Consider the following 21,627-nt stretch of genomic DNA (forward strand, 5'->3'; position numbering starts at 1 on the left):
AGATTAAGTTGGCGCGCGGGTTCCCGTATTTGCGTGACGTCCTTTTTACTCCACCAAAAGGGTGGTGAGATTTACAACCTCATCAGGTATCGTACCATCGACGCGAGGAGACGGGACAAAATGTGTTGATTAGGGTACCACAGTTGATTATCTTGAATAGATACGAGTCAAGTTCATTAAAGCCCTCTGCACTGAGATCAATCGAATCTTTGATTAGTATACTCAGCTGATGTCTGCTCTGTTATAAACCTTCCTTTGTTCTCTTTCGTGTTGTTCAAGGAGACGGTGTGGAGCGCAAGAATATTTGTACTACGCCGTTGTTGGGAGTAGACTGCTGACTATTCTGTCTTCATAGTCAATCCGAAGTCTCTAACGAAACTTTTTCAACAATATCATAACTCAACACCTTGAAACTAATTGGAAGAGAGAACATTACGGTCGTACCTATATACTGTAACGTGGCATTTTTACTGCGCGTTCCACACGGCTCCCCGAACTCTAGACGTACCCTAAACTTAGGGAGCCCGCGGAGCAGACCGCGGCTCATTTCGAAAAAGAGCGCCAGGACAACGGTCACGCATCCGAGACTCTGAGAGGGGACCATGGTCGGTCTAGCGAATAAGGCTTTTCAGGATTTTTGTTTATTTTTTTTGTTGCGAGTAAATGCGGCATCATGCAGGGGATCGGCGCCGAATTCGAACGACGTTACCGGATGGCAGTCGCGGCGGATCGCGACGAAAGGAGGGCCTCACACGAGGCTACGGAGAGAGCGTCAACGGAGAGCTCTGCCGCGAGGGAACCCAAGGCGGACGAGATTCCCGTTGGTGGCCGGCGAGCCGTAGCCCCCCCCCCCCCCCCGTCTCCCAACTGACGACAGGTGCCCTCGCGAAGTCGTCACCATGCCACTGTCGAGTTACGGGGTTCCAGAGACTGGCCAGCCAATCAACACCCTGCGACAGCGGAATTCAACGATAGCGATACGCTAGGCTGTAAGAATTTCGTAACGGGAACCCCAATTAGATCGGGAGAATTTTGACTACGGATAGCGCCTATGTTCGGGGCATGTTCGAATTGCGGTTCCGATTTGCAGGACTCGCCACTTGAGTCCTGGCGACGTTACGTAGTGGGTGGTAAAAGTATCGAGTCAAAGTTAAACAAAGAAAAAAAAAAAAAAGGAAAATCGCGTGCAATGGCAGCAACTGGAGTCGGGGAATTCCTTGGGTGGCTACGAAGTGGTAAGCGCTTGTAATTCTTTGCGGGCATATTTCGAGCGCAAGTTAGATTGGCACACTGATAAACGGTCGGCCCACTTAATCTTGGAGTTAGAGTAGCTCTCGAAATCTGTTTGCCGATCTCCTTGATGATGACCGTAGCCTGAGTTTTCGCGATAACGCGTAGAGTCACGTTGATGCCTGTAAAGTCTCGCGTAGAGTCACGGTTTCGAGTGGGGAACAATTTCGGTTCGAAATTGAGTGCGGCCAAATTCCGCTGCACGGGGTCTCGTCGAGTCTGCGTACGTAAAAAGGGTCACCTCTCGGGACGGTCGCGTGTTACTGTGCGTAGATGCTCGGTTTAGCGGGAAGGGTTGCGAACTTTGTGGAAATAGTAACTACGACTGGAGCTCGGATGCGTCATAATACGCTACACACCCGCACGATCAGAAAAGCTTCCTAGAGTTATTAATTCGGTCGCGATTAGCGCGTCGAGTCAAGTCTTTTTGGTTTATTTTATGAATTCTTGTGCATCAGTAAGGTGGCGACTAGCGCCCGTAGAAGTAAGACATCACCTAGATTTAATCACGATTGCGATTAGCGCGTCGATCATGATCTCGATCACGTTTTTGTCTAGCGGTTTATGATTAAGTGACGACTAGCGTCGTAGTAGAGAACGATCGCGGGCAGCACCTCGAGTCAAAATCTTGTTTTTGGTTTTTGCGAGTTAGGGTATTATTAAGACGGCGACTAGCGCACGTAGGCCGTAGAGGTCTCCTAGATTTACTCGTTTTTTTTTTTAATTATTTTGTTGTTCCTTCTTTTTTTTTCTTTTGGGTTAAGTTTAAGCATTTGTACTTGGAATCGCGAAGAACGACTTTCGCAGTAGTATTATTATTTTTATTTTTATTTTTTTTTGTATTATCGCTGACGAGAAATATATTATTGGAATTTTATAGTGATTTAGCCACACCACGCGTTGGCTTACTTGTGTTGCATCTCTCTCTACCCAAAAATTACCCCTCCCCTTTCCGCGGTACTGAGCTATCGAGTATATGGTCGCGGTATTTCGCATTACCGGTTTCGAGGCGTGTTAATCACGCCAGGCGACCAACAAATTTCGCGATATTGTTTTAGGTCCAGGGTACATCGTGGACGCCGATTTATTGTGCACGAGGTAAGTTCTCGGTCATCTTCTCCGAGTGACCGAGGAGCGGGAAAAATCCACGTCACAATACCTATAAGGTAGTCGTTTAACACTATATGACAGTTTTCGCCATGTTTGTCTAACCAGGTGTCAGTAGGCACTATTATGTTACAGCTAACTAGTAGGATCACAACATTGGAGATAAATTTAAAGGAATGTTGTTAACCCTTGTAGCGAACAAGATAGAGTGGTATTGTTGGGTGTGAAGGTCAATGTCGAAATATGCCCAACCGAAACGTTTTGGTTTTTTATAAATAAAAGTTTATTTCGACATTGACCTTCACACCCAACAATACCACTCTATCCTATTGGGCATGAAGTCAACGAACTTCATTTTGAGGCTTTACACGTTTTTATAGTAAATTTTAATTCCACTATTATAATTCATTATTTTTGTACCGCTTGACTACCGCGTTGAGGTGATATAATTTTCGGTATCCCATGTATCAATCGAATCACCAAATCGGTTTCCCCTTTACCCTTTCTGTCATCCAATTCAGAAAAAACATTGTTGAACAACTCTCTTTACTTACGAGTTCTGTCCTATGAAAGTTTACTATTATTCTTGGTGATGACTTTAGCATTTTGCAGTACCCAGATTACGTGCTCAGTTTCTTCGAATGCACACAGTGGGGCAGAATCCCAAAAAGCTGGCCAAAAATCAAATTTTTGAATTGTATGTATTCGTCTATATACGTTAAGATCTGGTTTACAGGTAGTCTTAGCATGAAATTCCGGACCTAGCTATACTTGCTCTAGGGTCGCCTCGGCATCAGTCGACATTCAGCCGTCGTTCGGTACGCACTAAACAAGTATACGCGTCAAAAAATTCTTGCCTGTTTCAAAATGCTGTGAAACGGACGAAACTATCGCAATTTGGATTCTGCAAAATGGAATCACTTTCTGAAGCTATGCAGAATATATAGTTATGCACAGTTATTGCGTATTGTATGTTAGAAATATTTAAATTTTGCAACAAGTAAACATAAAGAATTGAACTGTTTTTTCATGACCATATATCGCGTCTGCTATTCTAAAAATTAACATTTCAATAACAAATTCATAATCAGTGATCCCAAAAACCCTTAAGAAATACGATTGGGTATTTTTTACTGAATAATTTGACTAATTAGTTAAGTTATGTCTGCCATTTTGGGTCCACCATTTTGAAAATCGTGATTCTGATGACAGATTCGTAATCAGCGACCCCGAAAACCTCCGAGGAAAGGATTTAAAATCATTTACGCCACTTTCTGATTTTTGGCCAGCTTTTTGGGATTCTGCCCCACTATGTCGAATGTGACCAATACCGGTATAGACTTTGTACTTGACGTCTTCTATAATCTAACAATTTTGATGTTGCTGCTATAAAATAATGTATTCCCAAGCAAGGGGAAACTTATCTCTGTCAGAGTTACGACCCTCGGTTTCATGTATGTTGTGAAACAGGATATTCTTGCCACCAACTTTTTTTACGCTTGATTCCTTTGAGACTTTCTCTTCAATATGTGTATTATTGTGTATAATCGTAGTGTGATCATGCTTCTTACAGCATAAATCTTCTCAACAGCATTATCTGATCTACTTTCAACATCATTGATACAAACAACAGCATCCTGCATTATACAAAAGTTTACATTTAAACAAATTTTACTTATTTACAATTTCAAAATGCTATTTTTAATAGCAATTGCACAAAAAATACCTTACCTTAGAAAAGTTATAAGAACCCCCCTCCCTCCAAATATTATCAAGTAAGTAATTATTCTGCCCCCTCCTCACCATAAACATTTTATGTAATATGCAGACAACCCCTAAGGGTTACACTAAATTCAATGATCAAAACTATGTAAATCTGTTGCGCGGACGCTATAGTCAGTCTTTACAGACCGCGTGTTATATCACTTATCTTGACTAATATCAAAGCACAAAACTGCATGCGATGCCAAATACAAATATCCAATAAACTTTGTGATTCATGCGACAATAATAAAAATGATTTTTCTGCAATTGGTGGTAATCGAATTACACGCGTACATGCTATGGTGTTTTGTGTAGTAACTTTATTGTCTTCTTCACCTGAAAAACTTATTAATCGAAAAAAAAAATCCTTACAAAAGGATATCTCTTGAAACCGAACAATCACTGAAAATCAGTATACAGCCAAAATAAAAGTACGAGTGTGACTCACAGTGGCTATGTAGATTTTGCACCAAGATTTGAATTGCATCAAAATATATTATAAAAGCAATGTTTTTTTTTTGGTGTTGCGATACTAAAACTGTGAAACGTTATTTCACGGTAAATAGTTTTCTTAAAGTACCGATTTTTAAAACAAATCACCGATAAAAACTGTTTCATTTCATACCATTGAATATGATAAAATCATTTTTAGGTGTGGACATATATTGCATAACAAAACGGGTATGGTTGGCTCGGCAAGTTCGTCTTGTAAAACGTTTTTTTTTCCAATTCTCAACATGCATTTTTTACCTGCTTCAGTGATCTTCATTCCACGCAATTCAATTGGACCAATGAACTGCTTAACCATGTTTCCGTTGTTATAGATGAAAATCGTTGGCAAATTACTGTCCGGCCAATTTGGAATACAAGTTGTAGAGATGCTTTTCAAAAACTTCGTCGCTGGGAACTTTCTAGCCAAAGATGTCAAGTGTTGATTCAGTAGAGAACACAAGGGGATCCTGAAAGAACATTGAACGATTGATTAGTGATTGTGAATTGAAGGTTGTAAGGTTGATTTTGTGAAAGAAACGAAATACGTAATAAATTAGTTCCGAATCAGCCTAATAAAACCATTACTATTGTACCCTACTATCCTCATCATGTTAAATTGTATCCAAATTTAACATCATCCAGAAAACAATTAGTCTTTTTACAGCTGTTATTTGGAAACAAAACATGACACAGACATGAAAAATATGATTGTAAAATTTCTGACATCTACAAATTTATCTGACATGGGCCAAAATTCAATTGTTTCCTAATTATTTTACGATTGTGATTTCTCGTGATTTATTTGCCAGCTAAAATATACACTTTTCTCCATAAGGAGAGACAAAATGAGGAGGGCCCCCTTAGCGCCGAAACATCACGAATTAAATCCCTAACTTTTTCATTGAACTAAACATTGAAAACTTACACCGAGATAAGGTCGAGAAAATATTCAACACAAAATAGTATATCCTGAAAGAGAGAGGTATACCTCTGTGCTCAACAGTTAGTTAACAATTGATTTATTAAATAAAGATTATAATTTTTAAAATTAAAAATAAAATTTTTAAATCACAAAATACCTTGAACCAGTACAACAGATATTACATTCATAGATTATTTGGTTATTTCTTTAATCAAGGTTGTGCTTAGCACAGTTTGTTATCTAGCACAAATTTATGTCACACTTTACAATTATCCAATAGCATATCTGATTCGGATAACTGTTTTATAGTACATAATAATGTACAACAAATATGTTTAATATACTCTGATATTTTTGCGCCTTTTGTTTTATCTGACACTTGTACATTTGGTAATAGGTTGAAATACTTCATAGATGTATAGATTTTCTTTGAGATTGTTTTCTTATTCAATGGTCTTTTGACGTCTTTATTTCTTGTTACTGTTATTGTAATGATATATAGCATACTTCTTTCTGCATAGTTTTGTAATACCAAGTATTTTAGTACTTTTAAAAAGTTTTTTGAATCTATTTTGAAGTAATTCAAGAGGTTGCAGATCAGCTGCGTAAGCACCTCTCCAGATAATTAGAACATAGTTCAAAATACTATATACCAGCATAAGACCTAGATATTTCAAATTTTTCGACTTACAAGAGGAATATACGGTCGACGGGTTTTTGTAATTCTTTATACTTATAGTAAAGAAAGGCCCAGACCCAAATAACAAATCCGCAAAGCTATAGGGCTAAGTATCCAGAAGTTTTCTAAAAAATGAATTTGGAATAATGTAGGAAAATTACGAGCGAGGGATATACGCTTTATGTTGAATATCTTGATAACGAGGCTCGTGGCTCGCCGGGTAGCACACGAGTCTAGTATTCTGTAGATCGCTAGATCGAGTTTCACTGCTGAACTTATTTTTTTGTCTCAAACTCTTTGAACGCCTATACCCACATCACTTAACAAGGAAATTTGTTTTCGGATGGAGATTTTGTAAAAAAAAATGTAGTTGCAAAACTTCATCCTTCATACAATGTGCAAGATGCCGTAAAACAATTTGCTTTCCTTGCTTTTACGACGAATATCATCCGGGTTCATGTGAAACTTTGGAGCAAGAGTAAAAGGTTACGTGATTATAAGAAAAATTATAATGTAATAAAAAAGAATGAACGCCATATATGTAACGATTATTTTTGTACTGTAAGTTAGTTAGAATTAAGGAAAAATATAAAATAAACTCTTACATTACATTTTTGATTTTTGTACAAAAAAAAAAAAAGTGAGCTTTAGATAGAGATAGAGAGAGAGAGAGAGAGAGAGAGGGAGAGAGGAAGAGAGGAAGAGAGAGAAAGGGGGAGAGAGGGAGAGAGGGAGAGAGAGAGAGAGAGAGATAGATAGATAGAGAGAGAGATTATTTGCATCGTTGTACTGCTCGGTACAGTATCCACATAACTAATATAAATTATTGCACTGCAAATATTATACACTACCATTACTTTACACGGAGATCTGTTTTCCTCTATAATCTGAAGCTTTCTTTGCCCAGCACAGCTGGGTCTTCACATAATTTTTAAATTTTATTTCCCAAAAATGAACTTTTACCTGACTTTTCCAGCGTCTAAGAATTCCTTGAAATTTGCATATTTCCGATATGATAACAATCATGATAACCCGATATAAATAAACAAATTTACTTCTGTTTCATGTAAATATATTCATAAGGCATGCATTACCCTTGCTTGTAGAGATGTAAAACAACCCAAATCTCTTTTCCGGCACAATTAACTTCTTGAACATAATCTTGTGCTGATATTTCTCTAACTTCGCCAAATTTTGCCTTCTCCGTAAGTTCTTTAATTTCAGCTATCCTCTTTCTCCGGTATTCCAACAGCACTTTTTCGTCTTCTTCGTCTTCAAGTTCATCTAGCTCATCGAGTGTTAGACTGTCCGCGTTATGGCTAGCTGGAGAAAATATAATAATGAATAATACTGACTCATGCAACTCAGAGTGGGTAAATTTGCTTTCGCTCATCAGCAATCATGGTGACCACTTTTCGGACAAAAAATTCCCTGATTTCTCCCCGACCAGTTGTCCAATTTTCCCTGACTAAACGTCTTATTATTTTCATTAGTGCTACGAGTTCCCAATTAAAATATCCCCAATTCTTCATTTCATTTAAAAAAAAAGTACATGTTCCCATTTAAAAAAACAATGTTGACCTCCAAATAACCTTGTAAACCTCCACCAAATGAAAAGTACGATGGCACGGTGTTTTTGCCCTTTCGAACCATGACACTTTTATTTCAACGACTTTCTCGAAAATGGCTGGTCTCGAGATATTCTGCTGTGTCAACTTAAATGGACCACCCTGTATACCGCGACTTTTCGTGGATGGTGAATGACGGGGATACCAACCCAAACTAGCGCGGCCTATGGGATTGCGGTCAACCATACCCTTTTCAAGCTAGATTATGGTTGGATTTTCACGTGTAACAAACAGCTGGATGCAGCATACTCTGATAGGTGAATTTACCAAAACCACCATTTGGTGACGTCTCACACTTGGTGATTTTGGTGAATTGACCAATCAGAGCATGCTGCATCCAGCGGGTTGGTGCACGTGAAATTCCAACCGTATACTGACACTACGGTTTGAACTCGAGAACAGCGCGCGTAGAATTTGAACTCCAGGATAGCTCGCGTGGAATTTGAAGACCGAGAGAATTTTGTTCAACGGAAAGAAAAGTACAATGAATTAGTTTGCTCGTATACGGAAATTATTCTGTGAATATTTATGCAAAATCGATCAATGTAATTTCGATATTGGGTGGTTCATGTAAAAAAAAAAATTGTTCGTATTGTGAAGAAATGAACTATTCGATCGACAAAATTTATCAATTACCGTCAGGTTTGACTTGCAATCATTTTATCATGAATCAAGCCATTCGTAAGATGTTTTTGCTGAATCGTTGGAACAAGGAAATTAATGCCCATTACAATAAATGATTAATAATTATATTTTAACAAAATTATGCTAAATTAGTAATTTGTGTTACAGGACTTCCGTTTCCGGAGTGGTGTGAGTGACAGTTGGTAGAGAGAGTGAGCGCGACAGTAAAAAAAAGTAGTTGGTTGGTAAGGGTGAGTAGGGAATGAAAGAGTGCAGGGAAGGGGGGTAGGCCGAGTAAGGTGGAGCTAATAGGTAGGGAAAGGAGCCATAGTATGGGATCGGTGATAACGGTGACGGATCTATGGAAGAGGAAGAGGGCAAGGAGGGAAGAAGAAGTAGAGGAATTAGAGGAATTAGAAAAAAGGGAAAGAGTTTTTGGGAAGAGCAAGAAAGTGCAGACGTCGCCAGAGGGCACGGGAGGTGAGGAAGAGAAAGAAGAGGGAGGTAGCATAAAAGAATTATTAAGGGTGATGAGAAAGGGGATAAAGGTAGAGAGAGAAGAGGTCAAAGAGCAGGGAAAGGGCCTCAGGGAAGAAATGGAGAAAATAAAAGGGGAAATAGAAAAAAGAAAGGAGCAATAGGTAGCAAAGAGAAGGAAGATCAGGGATGCAATTAGGGACCTGGTAAAGAGATTAGAGGCAGTGGAAGTGCGAGGAGGGGCAGTAGAAAAGATAGAAGAGATGCTGACAAAGGTAGAGAAAGAGAAGATAGAATATGATGTAAGGAGGGCGGGGGAGGGGAGGGTAGGGGTGGCTGAGCAAGCAATGGAGAGAGTAAAGGAGATGGACTGGGCGTTACAGAGGAAAGAAAGGGAGGAGCGCAGGGAAAATGTAATAGTGAAAGGGGCAGGAATAGAGAAGGGACAGGAAAAGGAAGGGCTGCTGAAGATTACGCAGGTAGAGGTTGAAATGAGAGAGATGTGGGAAGTAGGTACAAAAGGGGAGGGGAGAAAAGGGATATGGGTAGTAAGGCTAGGAGTCAGAGAGCAAAAGAGACAGGTAATGGAGAAGAAACGGAAATTGAGAGGAAGGGAAGAAAGAATAGAAGAGGATCTAACCTGGGTAGAAAGAAAAATGAAGTGGAAATTGAGAGCGGTAGCAGCAGCTGAGGAGGGGAAGGGAAATAGAGTAGGACTCGGATATGGGAAAATATGGATTGAAGGGAAGATGTGAAAATGGGATAAGATAGGAGAGGTGCTCAGAGATGACATGGGCAGAGAGAGGGAGGGAGAGGGAAGGACGGAGGGGGAACAGAGCCCAGAAAAGGACAGGGAGGGGATAACGAGAGTCGAAAGGCAAGAGGGTGACGCGGAAACACAGGAAAGGGGGAGAGGGGATAGGCTGGCGGGGGAATGGACAAAGGGGGAAGAGGAGGATGGGCAAAACACAGAGGGGTAGGAAATGGTATTCTGGAATGCAGCGGGGCTAGGGAAGAAAGTCGAGGAGTTATGGAAGGGATTAAGGAAGTAACGCAACTACCCACCTAGTCATAAAAACATTTACCCGTGGTTTGACCTAAGTAGTACTTAATCTGGCGAAGTCGCTTTTCATTGATTGTGTGCGCGTGTATATGTATGTCAAATATGCCGTCGACAGCTCATCAGCGGTATCAGTGAATTTCTTTTAAGCGCCAGTTCGATATGCCTGAAGAAAATAAGCCAAGATTTTATTGGAAAGGTAAAATATGTCGTGCAAACAAAAAACAAAGAATTATAAAAAATGTAATAGCCTGCACGAGATGTCACATACGTTGAAATTTCAAAATGCGCGCTCATAACCTCGAATATGCGACGTTGCAATATCTTTAGCGAGGGTCCGAAAATTCGCTATTAGTACTTTTTATTGTTTTCATTATTCCTCTCATAAGTCACCTTTGAATATTTTTAAGCCGGATAAATGATGTTGAGTATTTCATCTCTCTGCTGTTTACATTTCATTCTGATCTATCCATCAATTACGGAGATATAAGGAATAATGTGCAGCTAACTCCGTCATTTCTCATAAGAGGCCATGTTGAAGTGGCTTGTAAAGATATAAAAAGAATTACAAATATCTCGCGTAAAAACCCACCTCGGATCGTAAAAATTTGTATAAGTTCCTTTTGCATTATAATCGAACATTCTACCAAGTTTGGTATTTTTCTATCCATCAATTCTATTTCCTGCGTTACTTCCTTAATAGAGTGGTACGTTGTGGTATGAATGGAGACTTGGATGGAAGAGAAGAGATAGGATAAGATAAGGAATAAGCTGCCAGTGGGGTCCGAATGGGAAGTGCGATATACGCAAAAAACAAGAAAGGGAAAGTATTGGGGGAATAGTGACAGGGGGAAGAAAGGAATTCGTTAGAGAAGAGGAAATACAAGGAGAGGAAAAAGGGCGGATGGTTATGATCAAAATGAGAGTGGGGGGCGGGGGGGTTGGCTAGTAATAGGGATATACGTAAACGGGGACTTGAAAAAGAAATTAGAAGAAATAATGGAAAGAGTAGAGGAGGCATTCGAGGGGACAAAAATGCTCGTAGGCGGGGATTTCAATGCCAGGATAGAACAAGAGGGGGGAGGGTACTGGGGAGAGAAAGAGGAAGAAAGTGCAACTAAGAGGTCGAAGGACAGGAAAGTAAACGCGGAAGGACGGGAGCTGTTAAAGTTTATAGAAGAGACAGACTGGTCAGTAATGAATGGAAATACAGAAGGGAATAAAGAAGGGAAATTGACGTATGTATGAGGGGTAGGGGAGACGTTAATAGACTATGCTATGGGAGATAACGAGGTTCGGGACAGGATGCAAAGAGTGAGTATAGGAGACAGCGTGAACTCACAATCAGATGATCATCCAGTTACAGTATGGATGAAGGGGCAGTGGTCAGGAAAGGAAAGGAAAAAAGGATAGGAGAGCAGCTAGAGGGGTGTGGACAGAGGAGAGCAAGCAGAGATTTAAAAGAGAGGTGAAATGGGAGGGAGTAGGGGGAGAGGACATAGGGAAAGAGATAGAGGAAAGGCTAAGGGAGTTTAGACGAGCAGTAGAGGCAGGGAGGTGGGGGGATAGAGAGAAAAAGGGTTGGTGGGACGAGGATTGTAGGCAAAAGAAAGCAGGGGTTAGAAGTCTAAGAAATTGGAGAAAGGGGGAGGAAGTGGGGGAAGAATGTAGAAAGAAAAAAAGGGAATATAAGCTATGCGAGGTAAAAAAAAGGGAAGAGAATGAGAGATTTTTAAAGGAAGCAGATGAAGCAAAGACGGAAAGCAAAGTATGGGAGATAGTAAATAGAGAAAGAAAGAAGTGAAAGAGGGTAAGTGAAGGAATAGGGACAGAGGAGTGGAGGAGGCGTTTTATGGGACTGTTAGGAGGGGTGGAGAAAAGGGTAAGAGGGGGATGGGGACAGCAAGCAAGGGCGTCGGGGGGGGGGGGGGGGGTGAAGAGGGTGAGATATAGAAGGAGGGGATAAAGAAGGCGATAGGAAAAATGAGGGATGGAAAGGCACCGGGAGGGGATGAAATAGGGGGGGGGGGGGGGGGTGTACGTGGTATGGGAATATCGGGGGGAGGAGATAGAGGAGTGGGTTTAAAAACTTTACAATGAAATACATACTGAGATTGTGACCGGAACAAGTATATTTTAAATCGCGAAATCCAATGATGCTGAAACTGGAAGCCAGAGTCAGTAGCCGAACCTCAGAATGCAGGGACGAATAATAGGGGACGGGGCCCCGGGATAAAAAATTTTTAACGCATGTCCAAAAAAATCTGAATAAAATTCACAGAAGTAGTTTTCGCATCGTAGAACACGATGCCGTTTCAACTTTTGCGTTGCAAAGCTCCATTGTTTATTGATTTGTTAATGAACAATTGACAATTCGTATAAAATGCTTTTTGCCGAAAGGTTGAGCAGAGAAGTCATGGAATAAGTGAGTCAGCGCGTATGAATAATAATCGGAGACGTGATATGTGATAAATAATAACAAAGAGGACATGCAGGTCTGCGGTGATTCTTGAATGTATGCATGCGCAGAACATATTTATAATTTGCATGAGAATAGTTATGTTCATTACCAGTATTATTAAAAAATGTGTGGGTTGTATGGATTGATTGTGTTTGGCATTTCAACAATTCTGTTAATAAACAATTGACAGCAAGACGAACACACATGCTCGTAAGAATTTTTGATAATTCACAAGTATTTCATTTTTATTGCACAAGACGGTGAATAGTCGACTTTTGCGTTTCATGACTTGTTTGTTGATTGTTTTCATGAAAAATAGACGGTGGATGAAACGCGCATGCTCGTAAAAACTTGAGAAAATTACAGATATTTCATTTCGCACCCAGAAAACGAGTTCGTGAGAACTCCGACGTTGCACGGCCTGGTTCGTTTGTTATCAATTTTTTAATTAAACAAATGACAGCGACAAGGGCCCTCATGCTGAAAAAAAAGTTAAAAAATTCACAGACGTCATATTTCGAACCCAGAAGACGGTCACATGAAAACTTTGGCGTTGCACTTCCGAATTGTCGAGTTGAAAAATTATAAACAATTAGCAGCCGGTAGCAGCAACGCATCACGCATGCTCGGGCAAATTTAAAGAAATTGGAGAATGTTCCAATTCCAACTATAAAAATGGTAACAAGTCGACTGTTGCGTTGCACGATTTGGTTTTTTTTTTATCTATTTTTTAATAAACAATTGACGGTGAGACGAAAATGCATGCTCGAAAAAATTTGAAAAAATTCTTGAATATTCTCATCTCAACTCTAAAAAAATTTACATGAAAACAACTATTAAAATTTGAAAATTGTAATTATTTTCAATTTGATTATTGAAATATATAATTATACATACATGATTATATAATACATAATTATTTGATATTGAGAGTTCTTTGATCGTATATTAATAAAAAAAATAAGTCAAATGGATATCAAACTTTTTTGTTTAAATCAAAATCTTTCAACAACAGTAAAAAAAAAAGTAGAATTATGCTCAATTATATTTACAGAAGTGTTTTTTCAATTTTTAAAAAAGTTGTCAAGAAACAAATTTTTTCATAAAACTGTGGAGGTACCCCATTTTACCCTCCTACCCCCTCTCCCCCCTTCTCTAAATATCACCTCACGTTCTTAAAAGTGTAATATTAATTTAAAGTTATTGTAATTATTAATGTATAAGTAGACTATAAATTTCCGGCTGTATAAATGAATATTTGCGACAGTTAAAGATTATTTTTAGACAGTTAGAAATCATTACACAGTTGAAGAAATTTGATAATTGTTCTGAAATTATAGCTCGTTAAAAAAACGAAGCTTTGCAACGCAAAAGTTGAAACGGCATCGTGTTTTACGATGGGAAAACTACTTCTGTGAATTTTTTCAGATTTTTTCGGTCATGCGTGTAGATTTTAATGTTAGCAGCCGATTGTTAATTAACAAATTAATAAACAACGGAGCTTTGCAACGCAAAAGTTGAAACGGCATCGTGTTTTACAATGGGAAAACTACTTCTGTGAATTTTATTCAGATTTTTTTGGACATGCGTTAAAAATCTTTTATCCCGGGGCCCCGTCCCCTATTATTCGTCCCTGCATTCTGAGGTTCGGCTACTAACTCTGGCTGCCAGTTTCAGCTTCATCGAAATCCACCCTCTTGGTGAGGGGGATTAGAGTTGAAATGAAAATCCGGAAAAATTAGGGAATCCTTTTTGAATTATTTGGGATCGATTTGGGGGGCAGTCTGGAAAAATTCTTCAACAGTCTCAATAATTGCTTCCCAGCCATTTATTAGATGTTGGTCTTCTCTTTTTTTCCTTGATCAAGTTTGAAATTCCCTGACATTTCCATGATTCCCTGGCCAATATTTTTTCCTCCGACATTTCCCAGTTTTCCCTAACCATGGTCACCATGTCAATGCGTATCAATGGCATTTCAAAAGAGACTTCGAAAAACTATCACAACCAAATTTTTAGATATCCAATATTTCTGGTTTCCTAGTTATGGAAAAAATTAATATAAAAGAATTGCGCTAATACAGGAGAACTAAAACTTATAAAGCAAGCTTCTATGATTTTTCTAGAGTACTAACAGCCCGTTGCGACTGCATCTATTAACATTTTCAAACGCGAACTTGTTTGTAGAATTCTTCGAGACTTGAAAACTTTTAAATGTAACTTTCCTCTATTTATCTAAGTTTATTCAGCATTCGCATAAGTGTATGATCCCATTTCGACTTGGCTTACAAATATTATATCTCCGTAAATGTAGCTATCCACATACAAAAAGAATCTCAATCGATTCACTAGTTCTGGAGTTATAAGGTAACATCCGGACAGACAGACAGAAAGAAGTTGAGTTTAAAATATGCAGAGATTACCATTTACGGAATTCTTTTAAAAGTTTTCAAGTGTTCTCCCTCGATGGCATTAAGAGGTGACTCAAAGGATTTCACGTGAAATATGGATTCCAATCAAATCTATCGAGCCGATCTTTGTAGAGGTCGAAAAGTGGTGCGTCGTAGTTTAAATTTGAAAAAATCAAAATTCAGCTGTTTTCTCATTTCTCGGGCTTTTCTGTAAAAACAGTGATATTTTTACCTCAATTTGTAATCAAAAAATCGAAAAACCATATGCCTATGTATTTTTCAGCTAATATAAATGGGTCATGATAAAAAATCCATGTTACAGTAGAACCTCGCTTATCCGACCTTCGATTAACCGAGGTTCCACATTCTCCAAGACGCCCATCTCATCCGAGCACTCTGCATTGACAGAGGGGTATCTTTGAATAATACGGAGAACCTTGGATAAAATGGAAAAATCCGCTTTGCCCTGTAAGTATGAAATAGTTTTGTGTCGCTACTTTCAATACGCATAAGCTATAAAAGTTTCTTGCGATTTTTTTACATTGCAAGATAGAAACGCGAGATTTCCGATTCTAGATTCAAGAGGAGAACATCGTAATGGCTTGAATTGTATATATTTTGCGTATTATCCAAGATTTCACGCATCCGAAGTAGGTTCTCCCCATATTACCTCGGATAAACGAGATTTTACTGTACAAATTTTTTTTACAACATTCATCTGTTCTTTAAACTTTCTAGAATTTCTCAATCTTGACTCCAATTTCTGTCTCAGACATTCTAAGAGTATTGACTATATGTACCTTCAAACTAATGTATTTGAAATTCCATAAAATTTTGGCACTGGCCTACTCAGTGATTTGATTCATTTGTTCTATCTCAAATGAGCGAATCTGGTGATCACCGCATATTGCATAACCGCGAACTTCAGTAGACGTGGATCACAAGACTAACACGTCCTGAAGAGAGAAGTAGACTCCGGCGCTCGAAACTTTTAGAATATTTGACACCAAGAAATGGACCTAGACCTATCAGCCCTAAGGAGTGAAGGCGATGGGAAGACCTCCGTAAAGTTGGCCCCCCCACTTGCTCAAACAAATTGGATAAAAATAAAGATTATAGAGCTATTTATGGGCTCTGCAGTACCGCAAACCGCGATTTTTGAGCTCGTTTCTGTTACGAGAAAATCAATTTTGCAAAGTAGGGGGGCCAGCTTACCGAAAAACTAGCCCCCCCAGATTAAAGTAAATTTGTAAAAATTATTTTGAACACGTGGGAATTACGAGCTAATTACGAGCTCCTGATATACGTTGGAAACAATGTCGAAGAAACTACCCCTATGGATATATCGACGCCCAATCGCGATGAGAAAAAAAAAGAAGGATTCAAAATGATGAGTATTGCATGTTGCCTGATTTAAGAGCTTTTTAATACCAGAGGTGACAATTTTTGATTTCCACCCATTAGTAACAAACAAAAAAAAAAAAAAAACACCATGCTTAAAATTCGTGGCAGCGAATTCTTTTTTATGGCAAACTGGTCAGCGATTTGAGAGGCAACAGGATATACATGATTCAATTTTGGAGCTACATTCGCTTAAGCTGACTTACCGATTGAAGTGTTCTCAGCGTACTTCAAGTTTTGTATCTTCTGCACCTAACTTAATCTTTCATCTTCTGCTCACATTCATTGGCAATGAACATGGAATCCAGTATCGCCTCTGAATTTGAATAAATTATCCACTTTGTGAGTGTATGTAGAAATTGATTTAATGTTCTTTCGTATTTTGTTCAAATACCAATAAAATGCCCGTATTATTTTCAAGGACTACACATACATTCACTTATTGTCATTATACTAAACTTACATTTTAAATGATTAACAGTTTTATATCAACTGAGTATCGGATACGGTGTGCTTAATATGTTCACGGTTCCTCAGTAAAACTGTTACCAAGCTTCTTGACTCATCTTGAAACATATGTAAACTAATATTTAGATATTTTTATTCCTTCAAGAGTATATACGAGTCGACTGCTAAAGAAGTGAGTGAATTTTGGGAACTTACACCTCGATAACTAATGATTCAATTCGATTGAGGTTTTTTTTTAAATTTAAAAGCGGATAAATCGAGCGTGATTTGTATATTTATTCAATTATAATCAATTAATAGGAAGGATTTTGATTGACAATATGGTCAACCATTTCACTCGGTGACATGTTTTGCGACGCTCACGATTCCAAGTTGTCACTTGAACTGTACCAAAAAATCCAATACTTAATGTTCGTTGCCACGATCCCACTTTTTAAAAAATAAACACATTTTTTCTCCTAGATCTACTGCCAACTCGAAATCGTGGGAATCACAAAGCTTCTCATCAATTGATTCTAATAAAAAAAAAATGTCAATGAAGCCCGATCTACATACTTTTTAATAAAACAAATCCCAATCGAATTGAATAATTAGTTGTCAGACACAACTTCCTAAAATTCATCCACTTCTCGACCGGTCAACTCGTACATACCCCCTTAATAGCGATTAAAAGTCAGTAGTTGATGCGTTTTATGTGCCGTAAGTCGATTTTTCAATAACGGCAGGACACGCTTGAATATGCCAATACACCTCATACAGAGTTACAAAAAATATACAATCGAATCATGAATATCCTGTTAGCTCTTAAGTAGCTGAACATTTTGTCGTAAAAAAGAATTCGTTGCCATGAATTGAAAATCAAAACATGTCACCGCTGGTATTAAAAAGCTCTTAAATCACGCAATATGCGGCACTCATCATTTTGAATTTTTCTTTTTTTTTCTTTTTTTTACTCGTCGCGATTGGCCGTGGATATATCCATAGGGGTTGTTTCTATGACATTGTTTTTAACGTATATTAGGAATTCCTAATTAGCTACTAATTCTCACGTGTTCAAAATAATTTCTACAAATTGACTTTACTCTGGGGGGGGGGGGCTAGCTTTCCGGTAAGCTGGATCCCCTATATTTCAAAATTGACTTTCTCGTAACAGAAACGAGCTCAAAAATCGGATTTCGCGACATCGCAGAGCCCATAAGTAGCTCTATAATCTATAATTTTTTCCAATTTTTTTGAGCAAGTGGGGGGGGGGGGGGGGCAGCTTTATGGAGGTGATGGGAAGTAGGGTGGGCCCTTCCTTCGTCACCCTCCCGCCCACTAGAACTGTTAATCATGATACACCATTGCTGTAAAATTTAAGATCAAAACTCTGACGAGAACAGATAAAGTGATATATCTATTCAAATATATGCCACCAAAGATATTCATAAACATAAACATTTCAAAAAGAAATCAATATTATTCATGAACAGTCTTCTGTTTTTTTAAATGAGATGGATCATCAAAGTTTTCAGCTCTATGAAGCAATGATTTCAATGAGATCCCACTTTTTTCCATCTTGAATGGTTTTTTGCATGGAATTCAATGGAATAAGAATTGCAAACTGAATAATTATTGTAGTGCCTTTGAATTGTGTTTTTCGAATAGTCCACCTCTGTATGCATATATGAATGAATAACACATTCGCAATGGGTAGGGGTAAATTAAGATCTGAAAAGTTCCAAATACGCAAACGCCTACTCTATAAGATCCTGAACGTATAGAAACTCAAGATATAAAAAAGTGCAAACGTAGAAAAATGAAATACATAAAACCAAAACATAGAATTGTCAGAATTATACAACATTTCTATTTATTATGCTGATTCTATATCACTTATACTTTCTATACTTTGACCTTTCCGATTCAAATTTTCTATATTTTGACTTTCTACATTCTGAAAATCATATGAGATTTTCGCATCCTTGATAATTCAGTATTACGATACATTTAGTTTGTAAACGTTCTATATTTTAACCCCCACCTATATGCAATTATTAAAGAAATTATAGAAAAATAAAGTTTTACCAATTGACTATGATTTTTATTCATTGAAAGTACAAAAAAAATATTAGCACTTACTTGAGTACCTCAATGCGGAAGTTTTACGGGATTTGGAATACGTCAGTTTGAAGACACGTAAATTCAATATCTTGAGAGACTCTGATTGAGAAATTGGAGTTCAGACTTGACAATTCTAACTAGCTCCAAAAACTTATGAAACAACGAGTATTTTCCGATTTTCGAACACGATTCATCTATATTAACTGAAAGATATATACTCATATGCTGTTTCAATTTTATGATTATGAATTAGAGGTGCAAGGAACACTATTCATTCAGAAAACCCCAAGATATCAGAAAAAGTGTCAAAAAACTTTTTTTTTTTTAACTTTAAGTATGACGCATCACTGTTTTTTACTACTACCAAGATCAGGTTGATAGATCTCATCAAATCCTATACCTCATGTGTAATTCAAAGAGTCACCTCTCGATGCCATTGAGCATGAGCACTTTGAAAATTTTGAGAAAACAAAATAAAAACTAATTCTTAAAAATGGTAAAAGATTTTTAAACTTTTAGTCGTCATTGACAGGTTCCATTTTTTTTTTTTTTTTTTTTTGTTTGAATTAGTATTAGTATTTATCAATGTCCATGACAATGTTGGACAATTTATTGTTAGATTCATCTGTCTTAACAGAATTAAACGATTACAAAAACAAAAAATCTGAAATAGGAGAAAGCCAAAAATGCTACTCTAGAAATTAAAATACAATTTAAGAACTTAAACTAGCCAAAACAAAACCAAAACAGTCAAAGTAAGCGAAACAGAGAAAGAATAAACCCAAGTAAAGCGATAAAGAATAAGATTACAGAGAAGCAAAGTAAAAGTACAGAGATGAAGGTCAGGTTATGTAAAATAAAATTAAAAATAAAAATAAATATAACCACACAACTTAAAATTCAAATTAATGTAATAAGTAGTTAAAATAGAATGAAGCATTCGGGATAGACTGCACCCTGTCGCGGATCCCCAGCGGCTAGCAGGTAATTAAAAAGACCCTGTGTAGCCTTCCAAGGAACTGGATTCCCTCAACTCAGTGGAAAGGAACTCCCATAAACGCAACACTTCAACCGGAAAAGATCGCCGATACGATTCACTTGCAAACCGCAGAGTAATAAAACTGCTCAAGCAGAACCTGGTCAGGTCACGAACTGCAGGTCCCTAAAAAAAAGTTCTCAGGAAACCTGGTCTCCCAGGTTGAAGAATTATGAAAAGCAGAGTACCCAAAAGATAAAGCTGGCGATCCTGAACAGAACTAGCGAGCCAAGCTTTCGATGGTAAGGCGTAATATGCTTCCTCCTTGCCACATCGTGAACAAAGCATATGCATGAATTAAGTAGGTGCTACAAGCATGCAATCTACACCCCAGAGAGATCGTTATAGACAATAGACAATTGTCAAGAAAGTATTGTGAAACAAATATTTTGAATTTTCTCCATATCTAAGAAATTGGAAGTACTGAGGGTTCAAAAGTTTGGTTTTGATAGTTTCTAAGATCACTATTAAAATCCCATGAATGTGCACTTGGTAACTACTAAATGTAAATTTACCACCTTAACCTGCATGAGTTATAACCTCTATACAGGTATACGTACGTCGCTATTACATACTCATTCTGGTGATTTATACTGACGTATAAAATGTAGCTGATAATACATACCTCGGCCAAGTTTTTTATCGATTGTACTTTCCAAGAGATCGACAATTTGATCCTCTGTGATTTCTTTCTCCTTTTCTTTTGCAGGAATAATTCCTTGCTTTCTCAAGGCATCATTCCACTCGGTATCTTCGTTTGGGTCTTGCTGAAATGTTAATTAATTGCAACTATACATCTCATTCCAAATCAAAATTCTTCAAGCGAAGGACGCATTATAATCTTACAGATAGAAGGTGAATAGCAGAAGTAATACCATGTACATATCAACCTTTTATGTTTGGTAATTAGTTTAAGTGCAGTGATGCGAAATGGCCATGTGTGAAATATCTATGATATCACGTATATACCTCTGAATAGTATTTACAATTCTTGTTTTGAGAATGACACCAAATAAGGTGACACTCACTGATAGGATAAAAATACCCTTGCTTATGGAAATATCGCTAGTATTATGATTCTTGAATTTGTATACTTACCATTTTATATTGAAAGTAAGAATATTAATAATTAATAATATGAAAATACAATTGTCTATAGAATTCTTTTAAGAGTACGTCAGAAACAAACTTCAGTACTCCACGCGGTGGCACTGCTTCGCACTGCTCGCAAGCTCGCATATACATATGTATAGATGACACGGATACCTCGCGTAGCATGCACGGTCTTACATACAGATCTGACAACGAAGCCAATTTTCTACAGAGCGGCGTGGTTCTCTTGTTGTCCGTAGTTTTTAGTGTTTGAAATAGCCGTATCGCGGCGCTGCTATCTAGGGATGTACGTGGGGTAGGGATGAAAATGTGCCACCGAAATTATATTTGAAATGAATCATATAACCTAAAATTAGCGCGTACGTCATACTCACGGTCTTACATACGCGTGAAACGCTTTTGCGTTTTAAAAAAAAAGATGGTTAAACCAGATGGTTAAAAAGATGTGGTATCGCGGTGTAAAAAATTATCGAAATTGGTCAACCAATAAAAACAACACCGTTTCTTTAAACAACATACGTTTATTTCATTTATTACCTTCGTAGATTTATTATTCGTACATACACATGAAATTTATAAATTTTTTTCCTTAAA

The 21,627-nt window shown here is 37.9% G+C and overlaps 1 protein-coding gene and 1 long non-coding RNA gene across 2 annotated transcripts in view; one reads left to right on the plus strand and one right to left on the minus strand.

Moving 5' to 3' along the window:
* Positions 1-446, plus strand: part of LOC124299861 (uncharacterized) — a 9,340-nt gene extending 8,894 nt beyond the window's left edge. Inside the window, exon 3 of the long non-coding RNA XR_006907090.1 lies at positions 280-446. This is a non-coding gene — a long non-coding RNA (uncharacterized LOC124299861). The remainder of the gene's footprint in view (positions 1-279) is intronic.
* LOC124299854 (viral IAP-associated factor homolog) overlaps positions 1-21,199 on the minus strand; it is a 25,054-nt gene extending 3,855 nt beyond the window's left edge. Inside the window, exons 1-4 of the mRNA XM_046753255.1 lie at positions 21,019-21,199; positions 20,546-20,687; positions 7,349-7,577; positions 4,912-5,120 (exon numbers count right to left, since the gene is read on the minus strand). Of these exons, the coding sequence (XP_046609211.1) occupies positions 4,912-5,120; positions 7,349-7,577; positions 20,546-20,687; positions 21,019-21,021 (583 nt within the window). The 5' untranslated portion in view covers positions 21,022-21,199. The remainder of the gene's footprint in view (positions 1-4,911; positions 5,121-7,348; positions 7,578-20,545; positions 20,688-21,018) is intronic.
* Positions 21,200-21,627: the final 428 nt, after the last annotated feature.

This window comes from Neodiprion virginianus, chromosome 1 (assembly GCF_021901495.1).
Source record: "Neodiprion virginianus isolate iyNeoVirg1 chromosome 1, iyNeoVirg1.1, whole genome shotgun sequence".
In the NCBI taxonomy this organism is placed as follows: Eukaryota; Metazoa; Arthropoda; class Insecta; order Hymenoptera; family Diprionidae; genus Neodiprion; species Neodiprion virginianus.